Source organism: Dinoponera quadriceps, unplaced genomic scaffold, assembly GCF_001313825.1.
Source record: "Dinoponera quadriceps isolate SergipeBrazil2010 unplaced genomic scaffold, ASM131382v1 scaffold5021, whole genome shotgun sequence".
NCBI classification, from domain to species: domain Eukaryota; kingdom Metazoa; phylum Arthropoda; class Insecta; order Hymenoptera; family Formicidae; genus Dinoponera; species Dinoponera quadriceps.
The window spans coordinates 950,095-962,084 of NW_014560366.1; the positions used below are offsets into that span (position 1 = coordinate 950,095).

The 11,990-nt window shown below is 47.0% G+C and overlaps 1 protein-coding gene across 1 annotated transcript; it reads left to right on the forward strand.

Moving 5' to 3' along the window:
- Positions 1–3,228: 3,228 nt before the first annotated feature.
- On the forward strand, positions 3,229–4,692 carry LOC106750758 (probable H/ACA ribonucleoprotein complex subunit 1). The gene is made up of 2 exons (XM_014631295.1): positions 3,229–3,285; positions 4,000–4,692. Exons 1-2 carry the CDS (start codon positions 3,229–3,231, stop codon positions 4,690–4,692), a joined length of 750 nt encoding a protein of 249 aa, XP_014486781.1.
- Positions 4,693–11,990: the final 7,298 nt, after the last annotated feature.

The window sequence follows — 11,990 nt, forward strand, 5'->3', positions numbered from 1 at the left end:
GACTTTTCGCGAAATCAACTTGCATTTACGAGCGAGCGAGGTCGCGTTTTGAGGAAAAAGAAGCGAGGAAACAGCGGGCTGGTTAAATGAAATTAACGACGCCGCTTTTAATTTGAACTTTTCGAGGAAAGGTACACCAGACGCGGACATTTAAGTTGACATTAGACACGTGTGCTCACGTGCAAAGGATAAATTTGCATACGGTGCGCCGTCGCGTGCGAGATCGCGAGAGATTTTCGTCGGTTTCGCGAAAATGCCTTCTACGTGAGATTAGCACCACAGGAAGCGCGATGTGTCAAAATTTACATAATTGCGGCCTCATAAATATCGGGAGATTGGTAGAAAGTGCGCGATCGCCGATCACCACCTACGATATGAACGCCACATATCGTGTCCATTATATCCGGCAGTAAACATAATCGACCGGCTTGTACTTCGCGAAGTTCCGTATACGTAACCGTTTACGGAGTCACCGCACAATCGGTCGAACGGAAAGGAAACGAAAGAAAAAAAAAGAAATGAGAGGGAAAAGGTAAGAGAGGAACGAACTGCGAAAAAGTTTTCACCGCGATAGATTTAATCTGGCGGCCTATGGCGAGAGTAGGCGCTCGACAGCTTCCTGATATTATTCCAACCTGCAGGAAGACTTTCGAGCAAATAACTTCGCAATTAAAATCGCGAGGCGCGCGCGCACACGTAATTCGGAACGTAATAACAATTCGCGCGGAGGCGCTTATGACACAATAAGTACACAGAGAAACTTAACCTGGGGGAAAAAAAAAGAAGTAACGCGGTATAAGGACGTGTTACGAGCCGTGACTGCCGAGCGGGAATCCTCGCGACCGCCTTGTCAGAGATGCTCGTTAACTTTCGTAATGACCACCGTTTTATTGTTTAACGATATCTAATCGTATCGAGCACACGTGAGATAATCGTGTACAAGCGCAACTTCGATTACGCGTATTGACGGTGTATTTTCCATGCGGCGCGAGACGTCGGAGACACACGTGTCCCCTCCCTCTCCCCCTTTACCGTCACTAATTGAAACTTCACGACTTTAATGATAACTGCCAATCGATTTGCACGCGCCACTCGATGAAATCGGCAAACGCGCGCGGCGAGTCGGTTTAGCGTAGGAACGACCGCAGAAAATTGGCCATCTCGGCATTCCAGCGCGTGTCATTAGTTTGAAATGCGACGAATGTAATTGCGGCTTTGAATGCGATTAACGGACGTCCCGCATAATTGACGTTTTTCGATATCGATCTTTTCATCATCGTCCGACGTACTCTTGACGAAAGAACGCCTCTCGTGCGCGAATTCTCGACGGCGGATGCGGTCACGAGAGCGATACTCAATCGAGAAACGCTCTCAGATAGTAAAAGTTCCCCGGGAGAAACCGCGACAGGCTCGAAATCGTCGATTGTCGGATTTCAGGATCACGTCGGGGAGACGGTGGCGCGAGCAGATTGTGGTTCCTATGAATCACTATAAATTCATCGAAAACAATTTAATCCCCGGCTATAGGTCAAGTGGAAACTATCGCATACATCGGCCGGGCGATTTTTCGCTGCGGGTCGATCGACGGTCAATCGAGAGGGTGGTGAACGCCTGGCCTTTCGAAACATACTCTCCTATCCGGCTAGAAGTCAAATCAATATTTTCGAATTCAAATATGGAAATCCAAATTCAGATGTATGGAAATTTATTCGTGCCGATAACCCTGATAAACCATGGGTACGCGAGTATTCTAATATCCTTCGTAGCGGCGGCCGAGATCGAGGTACAAAGTCATTCCGGGATTAACTGCACCCGCGGGAGCTACGTGTGATAAACCAAAAATCGTGCCGACGTATATAATGCGCGAAAACCGGGCTTCCACGTTCGCGGCGAAAACCATTTCCGGCGCGCGGGAATTTTATCCGGTCGCGTTAACGAGTTCCAACAACTTCCTATTAAAGCGCCGGGCAGCCGGCGTCTTCAAATCATCCTTTTTAATTTCACGGCGGCTGACGACGGCTATCCGCTTCTCGGCGACAAATGTCGCGGCGTACGAAACTGTAGAAAAGAGATAACACGCCGGTTGAACACGCCATGAGCATGGAAATGAGGCGAGTATATTAAATTCGAAGGAGTTGGAGCTGAGTGCGAATGTTCCAACGCATTCATATATCCGCCAATGGCGACGGGGAAAAAGCGGCTAAGGAAGAGAGCGCTTTCGTGTCGACGGGAAATTCCGATTCTTCGTCTCTCGGGTTAATTAAGCTCTTAATATTGATGAAGCTCGCGGCGACCGCGGAAACATAGAAAAGCACTGACAAACCGAAACCAAAAGAAACGAAGGGGAACCGCGTTATTTGCCCCTGTCGTTCCAGCGAGCCGACTCAATTTACAATTGAGAGCTTTGCGACGACGCGGGATCTTAAAACGTTTCAACGAAATTTGTCGAATTTATTATTTGAAATTTTTGCAAAATTATTTGTTAAAGTTGATAATTATCGAGAATTTTCTTCGTTGTGAAAGGAAAATTGAGTAGATAAATATGAATATTTCTCGCTATGATAACGTGTGCTGAAAAATGAGCTTGGTTGGACCTGGACAAACGAACACATTTTGGTGGAAGGAAATAGAATTTCTGGTCTGAGAATTAAATTCGGTCCATGAGAAGTAAAAGTTTGGTTTTCTTTCAAGCGAAACACGTTTGCTTGTTCATTATCAGTATAAACGGATCACGTATATGATTCGTCAATTTCAAAAATCTATCTGCACGTTGTACACAGCAAAAAATCTTGCGTTAAATTCAACGCATTTCACATGTTCCTAACACAAATTTTTTCTTAATTTAACACAAGTACCGTGTCTTTTGCTGTGTACATTAGTTGTAAAAACATTTTCGGTCGTTTTTCTAAACCATTTATATTCAATAGATTTTTGTCGCCGCGCGAGGTCAAGTATCACAAAGAGCGAATCGAGGAAATCGGACTTATCGTTCGTTCCGTTGCGAAAATGCGTGTCCAGCCGAGATCGGGCGGACTCGAAAACCCGACGAGAAAGAAACAAGGTGAAAATGGAAGGGAGAACAAAGGCAGACGTGGAAAAGCGTCGCCCACAACGTCGCGTTGTCTTCCTTTCGTTCTGTTGACTTCCTACCCGCCGACAATTTCATCGGCACGCTCGAGTTGCCCAGCGGACAGAGCGTTGCGTCCCCTATAAAAGCGAGGGTAGACCATGGCGGTACCAGTGTGCTCACTGCCGACCAACATGAACAGCACCGACAAGCTGAAAGTGAGTAGCGCCAGTAAGATAGCCGCTCGAATCACCGCTCGTAGAAGCGCGAGCCGCATTCGGCCGAGTCGTGCAGCGCGTCGCACACGCGGTCTCTCATTTCGAAGCCACGGCTCGTTTCCCATTAGATATGTAATGACTAGCCTCGAAGCTGGATTTTGATTCGCGATTTTGTCATACGTTACACGCACACAGGGGCCGAGACTATCAAACGTTCTCTTCGATACTCGTTGCTTTCGGCGATCGGCACGTCGAGATTACGTTACATTTCGATTACTTTCAGCGATTACGCCTGCCCGCATCGCTCTGCGTCCGATAAATCATCTCGATTTATGCGAAAAATGTATTTGCAGTGACCTGAAAAATTCTGATTTTCGCGTCGGGGATTTTTGAAAATACGACCGATGCTATCAGGACGAAAATTTTCCTGCCGAATTGACGTTACGATCAAAAGCTGTGCTGACATTAATTGTAATTCGTAAAAAGACTCGAGTTATCTCGTCCCACAAATCGTAGCGCGAACTTCAGGTATCGTCGTGATGCCGATACGAACGTCGCGACGACACGAGACCTCTCTCGAATTTCTATTCTGCAAAGAGTTAGCGACGTGCGAAGCAGATTGTGTTACGTCGTCGCGCTCGGTGAAACCTTACGAGCACGGTTTATCGCACGATACACGCTGAAACGATCGCCGTGTTTCCTTCCTTCCGGCAGGTGATACTCCTGTGCGGCCTGGTATTATCGGTCGCCGCCGAGGAGAAGAAAGCCGAGTCCAGCGCCCAGCCCAAGGATGAGAAGTCGAAGCGTGGACTGGAGCTGAGTTTAGGCGATCACGGCGGCTTCGGAGGCGGCTTCGGCGACGGCCATGGATTCGGGGGTGGCGGCGGCGGCGGCCATGGATTCGGGGGTGGCGGCGGCGGCTTCGGCGGCGGCCACGAGATCATCTCCACCGATCACATCAAGGCGGTGACGGTGACGAAGCACGTGCCGGTGCCTCATCCGTATCCGGTGGAGGTCACCAAGCACGTCCCCTACCCGGTGAAGGTGCCGGTCAAAGTGCCGGTCGAACGCCCATACCCGGTCCACGTCCCGCAGCCTTACCCGGTCGAGGTGACGAAGCACGTGCCCGTCACGGTGGAGAAACCTGTACCCTTCCCGGTGAAGGTACCCATCAAGGTGCCCGTCAAAGTGCCCTATCCGGTCAAGGTACCGGTCAAGGTCCCGGTCGAGGTAACGAAACCCGTACCCTATCCCGTCAAAGTACCCGTGGTCGTGAAGGAACCTTACCCCGTGGTCGTCAAGCACGAAGAGCACGGCGGCTTCGGCGGCGGATTCGGCGGCGGACACGACTTCGGCGGTGGACATGACTTCGGCGGCGGTGACTTCGGCGGATTCGGGCATCATTGAGGGAGTCGATCGCGGTAAACCGGGAACGGGGGACGTATTTCCCTTTTGTCTGACGGCGAACGACATCGCGGCGCGATGCGAAGGGGCTCGTTCCGATGGGATGCGACCCGGTCGTCGAGGAGCGACCGGCGGAACGGCCACGTCGTTCTAGTAGGAGCCAACGCGATGCACCGATATTGTATTCATTGTGATCCTGTCCTCGAGTTGTACTATACACCCCGTAAATGTAAAGACGAATAAAGTTATTCTCCTTTTGTACGTAACGACTGCTTACGCAACACCGAGCGTGACGCGCCGGAGAGAGAGAGAGAGGGAGGAGGAAAGGGCGAGGTAGAGTCGCGTTAGAGCGACGCGTTATGCGATTATGAGGAATTGCGAGGGGGGGAACTTTCACTCGTCGAGATATTACGCGAGTTGCGCCGAGAGAGGTACACTTGTTTCACCGTAAGACGTATATGTGCCACTAGAAAAACAAGCGTCACTCGGCAGCGGGATCGTTAAAGTAAACGCGCGCTGAGACCACCGACGACGGGGAGGGGGAGGAGGAGCAGACGGGAGGGAAAGCGACTTAAATGTCAGAGTGTGTGCGAAAATTGCGCCCGGTATAACCCTCTCGCCTCTCTCTTTGGCCGGCCGCAGCTAACAGATTAATACCACTTTCGACACACGCATCATCACGCGCTACCGTGCGCGACGTATGCGCGCACCTTGCGCCACAAGGATTCGGTCTGAGAAGCGACCACCTATCGCCGCTCATTAGACCGTCCATTGCGTCGTTCGCGTATTTTTTCTCCCCCTCTCTTTTCGCCCCGCGGAGTCGCTCGGCGACCGTTTCCTAGAAACGCGGCGGAAAGTGCGTAAAAATCGGAAGGGGTTGCTAAACCACCGTCGCGGCCGAGCGCGGCCGTTTCGAAACGCCCACCGTTCACGCACCGCGTTTGCGACACCCGTCCGATATCTTATTTATTATTCTTATTTACGGACGGACGCGCGTAATCGCACTTGCTACACGCCCCGTTTTACCCGTGACATAACCCGAAACGCGTAATCTATAAAACCCAACACTATGCACATTTTCCCGATGCAAACTGGTACGGAAATGCTTCGATAAACGCTTTTAACGTGGTATATACGCAACATGCGCTCGCTGTATCGAGGGCAACTCGTTTACCGCGCAAAAAAGAAGGGGGCGAAAAAAACTAAGCCTTTCACATTTCATTGCATCGCGCTTAATATCCTAATTTATTCACGAGTGTGTTGGTGCCTCTTTGAGAGATATTTCAGGAGAGGGCTCGCCCGCGCGAGTTACGTTACGCAGGACGGTAAATCAAGCACTCGCGCGGTTAAGACGCGGCGGTTTGCATTTTTCACCTTAATGATCCGATCGTTAATTTAACCAGACGGTTCTTAACGACAGACAAGCATCGCGTAGAAATTAATGGATTTCCTCGCGTTCTTCAGCCCGTTCAGCCGCACGTAAGAGAGTGCCTCTCGCACGCGGATAACGTCGTCGTCGTCGTTGCTCCGCTACTCTCGCTTTCTTTTCCAGATTCATAACGGGCCGAACTTTCCCGCGGTGCGATACCGCGCGCAACCGTCCATCCCGTATATAAGGTGTACTGCAACCACGGTAACAGGACGCAAACCTAATTGCCTCCCACGGTTATAGAGCCCGTAGCTCGGCCGGGGTACAAGTTCCCCGGCTACATACATCTTAGGTACCATTATGCGCGATCCATTTTGCGGCGGCATGATTCCTCCCGACTATAGAATATCTCGTTAATACGCGGTTATCGTGCAAACCGAGAGACATTCTCATCGTTAGCGACGTCGTCGTCGTCATCGTCGCGACTTGTTCTTTGCGTCGAGGCTCTGTTCTACTCTCGTTGTCGCAGCCAATGCCCCGAAAGCGCACGAACGGACAGCCGCGTCATTTCGCCACGCCCTGGGTTTACTTCCGCGTGCTGAGTCCGCTTCCGCCGCGCATGCTAGGACTTACGTGCGCGCGGCTAGAAATTGAAAGCGGCAGGCAGGCGGGCGTGCGAGCGAACGGGCGATCTTAAAATCCAGGAAAGAGCCGGCTGCAGGAACTGCAGGGAGACCACCGTCACGCTCGCTTGTTACGTACGTATGCAACGAGAGGAGTGCATCGTCCGCACGCCCGATGCGATTCGGCAGAGCTGCAGGAAGTGACAAGAGAGGTCACGGCCTTTCGTCTGGACGTCAGGATGACTTATGTGCGAATTGTACGCAGACCGACGTAACAGTCGGAACACGTTGACCGGCACGGTGAGGCCACCGGTATAACTGGCGCTGTAACATTGCCGCGTCTCTCTTACTAATTTGCGTATAAGACGTAACCAGCTGCGTAAACAAATGAAATATACGGCTGACAGAGAGCCGATGAAACGAGCTAACGAATACGGAAAGTCCGGAAAGTTTTGACCGAGCGGCCGTACACAGGTAGATCAGGTAGAACGCATGCAGGTAGAATAGGTTTAAGTGAACATAAAAGTCTTTAATATTTTGCAAACAACCACTCAAAATTTCGAGTTATTAATGATTGAAAATGGCCGTGTATAGAAGTTTGTTTAGTCAATAACTCAAAAATGTGTGTGTTATTTGCAAAATGATACAGGAGTGCAAAATGATACAGAAGTTTTTTTATCGAAGCGGCCTGATAAAGAAATATGTAACAGCTATTATACTTAACGGCAGATTCGTGGTTTGAGGTTCAAAGTTCAATGTACTGATGTCTATCTCTACACTGTTGGAAAAATCAATATTAAATTTAATAATCTAGTTGTGTGTGAGATCTGGTTAGGTTTTCTAAAATAAACAACTTATGAAAATTCATAACCAGATTGATATTGCGTTTAATAACGCATTGTTACGAAAAAACATTTGAAACCACTTTTCGCAATGGTGTTGTAATAACTGGTGTTGTAAATACTTCTGAAAATGTATAACATTTAATATTCTTAATTAAAGAATTTCTAAATTATTACAAAACCGTTATGAAAAATGGATTCAGATTATATCTTTACATAACTGTATGTTATTAAATATAATATCATTTTTATTATCACATATTATGAATTATGCCGAATAATTATGGTTGTGTAAAAAAAAGTTCACACAATCAGATTATTAAATTTAATATCGATTTTTCGAATAATGTGTATTTTTTCCTAGACGAAACACGTAACGAGCGAAAACGCCCGATGTCACTGAGGCGGCTTGCGGCGAGCGAAGTTGCGAATGCGATATGATTCACGCGAGTTCGGGAGGATATTCGAGCGAAAATTTCGCTCTTCGGAGACAATACGCATTAGAAAACATAAATATGTTATTGACATCACACACTTCTTCACACTGCTGCTCCGAACTTTCCGGGCGTCCTGTATACGTATCGCTAATTGTAAATTTTTCATCACGTCTTTGACGATTCAAACTTGAAGTGGGCATTGAAGTAACCAATCAGAAAATCAGCGCGGCAGTCAACCTGTGAAGTTATACCTTTCTAGGACGCATAATGTATTTCTCATGGGAAACTATGAAACGTCATAACTTGGCGTGCTATTACGTCGGTGTGTACTTCATCAGCGCCGATTACGATCGCGACTGCTCCTGGGGAGAGACGCTCGATTAGGAGAACGTGAAAACCGACAAATATCGTTCCAAGAGACGGGTAGATGTCGGGTAAAGTCTCGATTGAATTTATCTTCCCGCGAGATCCGAATATGCAGACATGTTGCACGCTGATCAAGACACACGGTCGGTCGATCGGTCGGTCGGTCGGTGGGCCGATGAACAAATCCCGTTATCCAACGCTGCGTGCCAGGTAATCATAGTTAATGGACTAGGAAGTTCGCGCGAAGGGGAGAGGGAAAGAGATTTCTTCCATCGGTCGCGCATAATCCGGCGGGATGCGCATGTTACGTTTACAAACATTCGGGACAGTCAATACGAGTTATATAACCTTCATATGCACACACCCATACGCACACATACACTGTAAGTGTGATAACGACGCTGTTTCGTTTAACCGTGACGCAATCCGTCTCGACAAGCGGTGGACCATTCAAGAAAAGCGCGCGACCGTTCTTCCGCTGTTCCGCGAGAATGTAAGAGCCATAATAATAATAATAACGTAGTAAAGAGCGCGGAGTTCTCCGCGCGTGTACGCGCGGGATAAGCGCGCTGTCGATCGAATCATCCTGCTATCTTCATTTGAACTTTTGAAATGTCACCTCAAAAGCGGCTCTCATCTCGATTAGCACCATCAATCATCTAGCCGCATTTCTCTCCGCGCGATGCCGTCATACGAGATCGATTAAAAGGACCCGCGAGCGTCCAAACGTTCCGTCTGCTGACGATTACGCAAGGTAAGAGGTGCCGCTCGTCTCGTTACGATTTGAAGAGTCGTGACTGGACTCGAAGTGCGTAATGAGGACTCCGACGTCAACATCGGTTCCGATTCGTCTACGGCAACAACGTGTTACGGAGAGTCGAGCGCGTGCTTCAAGCGTTGCAGAAGCGATACGAAATTGCGATTTCCGTCGCGATTTCGCGCGCGAAACAGGTCCGTTTTTTACGCTCTCTTCCCTCTTTCTTTCCTCTCTTTGATTTTCTTTTCCCTTCTTCGCCGCGACGTTCGTTACCTCGCGAACGCGCCGTTAATAACATTTCAGCCAGCGATCTTATCGCGCCCAATTAGAGAAATCTCGAGGGCGGAGGAGCGGCCGGTCGATGCTGAAAACGATGCGTATTGTTGCGTCGCAGGCGCTTCCGCGACTAACCGTATTTACCTAGCTCTCTGTGGGAAACGCGCAAAGTTGCGTGACGCGCGTGTGACCGCGAGTATCGGCATTAGTTAACTCTTGATCAGACAATTATATCGGGATAACGACGAGCTGAAAAATTCGACGCACGTGTTCAACGCCACCCGTTGAATCTGACGATTTAAGCCGAATTTCGAGATATAATTTATCGCACGTTAACGAGAGAAGGTGACGTCGTTTCCGACATGGATCACGAAGATTCGAAAAAGCACGGCGGAAAAGCCGCTTTTCCGCCTGACGTCCCGTTCGATCTCTCGTAGGATCGGGTGCGCGATGACTGCACAAACGTTATTCGACACATTTCGCCGAAGCGAAAGGAGAGCGCCAGAATCTTTCCTATCGCGTCACGTACGTTGACGGCCCCGCTTGTTTGCGCGGGAAATGATCGCCTACGTAACGTTAATATTGATGTTGTCAACAACGTAGTTCGAAGTTTGCGTTCTATTGACGAGTCTGCGGCCGCCACACGCTGACGCTACGTTAGAAGTTCATGACCTCGAAAAAAACTTCCGAGAAATTAATCGGAGAAGCGATAAAAGCGAACGCCGAATGTAGTTTGACTTTCGCCGTAGAGAAAAACAGGCTGGACGGTAACTCTAGAAAAGGAGCGCTAATCATATGGTTGTTATTGATAGAAATATCATCTCGTCTCGTTTCGTCTCATGACAGAATTATTCTGATTACGGTGTTCGTGCAACTTTATTTTATTCCGCGCTGATCACACTTTCGAGAAGTGAAAATGCAACGAAAAGAAAGATTCCCGGGAAACGCGATTAATTAATACAGCTGCATAATAATATTAATCTCGTGAGAGGATTTGTTATCTTTTGTAACAAATTTGTGTAATTAAATAATTATACGAGGGGATTATGCGGGCGTTCTACGTTTCGACGTAGAATATATTCATTCACATGTTACTTTTTATTTTCCTTATTGCCACAGGTGGTTTTTATCCGGCAGTAAACATCATATCTCACTGTAGTTAATGTCGGACACGTGCACATACGTGTGTGTAAAATATAGATGTGCACAATTTTCTGCTACGGTTAGTACGCATAAAATGCAAATTTCGCGTTCGCTAAATTTACAATCTAAAAATTCATTAATATGAAAGGAATCTACGATTTTTCAAGTCGCTTGTTCCATCGATTGCGCGCAATACATCGCGCGATTTTTCCTCTTCCTCAGGATAAGTACACGCGCGACTCGGGGTAATTGATCATGGCCAAATTGCACATTAATTCTTGTACGTGCGAAATGGTAATAAATCCGAGGTTAGCCGAGCGGCCGAGTAAATTGCCACGCTATCGACCCGAAAAACGGAGGTAATAACCCTAAAGAATGAAAAGGGTGGACCATAATAAATTGATATAATTGGACGGTACTAATTGGCTCGCATTTCAAGGTAATCTACGGTATTTTTGCGTACTCCACCCAAGTCCCAGCGGTTAAATCTGCCGAACTGAACTTCGAGCTTTTAGGAATTTTGCGATTGTCTGACACATTGCACACACAGAGGTTTGCTTTATTATGCCCATTAAAATATACTTGAACTTGAACTTATGTTAATGCCCACTTGTCTAAATAGACACAATGTCAAAAGTTTTATATCTATATTGATTCTTTATTGATATACAAGTGACTGGTTATCAGCTTCAATCAATATTGCTCAAAGGAACGTCATACATTTTCAGATAGCAGCGAGCGTTAATATGTACGTCAAGGGACCAGCTCTTTTAATCCATCAGCGAGCCTTCGGTGGTGCGGATGCTCCAATAAAACAGTAAGAGTGAAACATTTTTTTTTACATTTCTATATCGGGATAAAATATCTTTAAAATTTTTCAAAGACTTATATAAATTAAAAAATTTGCGTGTTATTTGTAATGTGGTAAAAGATTTTGTTTTGTTTAGAGTGGCCTAATCTACTACCGCTGTCATATACTTGTAGATCAGGCCAATTTAAACAAAAAAGTCCTGTGCCATTTTGCAAATAACACGCAAATTTTTGAGTATCAATTAAAGCAGCCTCTATACATAGTCATATTCAATAATTAATAACTCGAAATTTTACGCGTTGTTTGCAAAGTAATAAAAGATTTTTTTGTTCATCTCAATCCATTTTATGCTCTCATGAAGCTCGTCCCTCTTAGGACACCTATATCTTGTATTTAAAACATTTACTGACAAATAAAGGTCAAGAATTAACGTATCCATTGTATATTATTCCTTATGAGAATCATTTCTATGCTTTCTTCTTAATTTATTACCATCCGGCAACATTTAAGAATAATCGTGTTATGTGCCGGGTTTTAAACTTGTGTTAAACTTTATGTAAGATAAAATGTGCAGCTTAATCAGATCAGTCGGATACACTTACCGGACTCAACATAAACCGCAAGCCGCAAACTTCAGGCAGACAACTTGACTATTTAATTTCAAATCGCAGAAAATA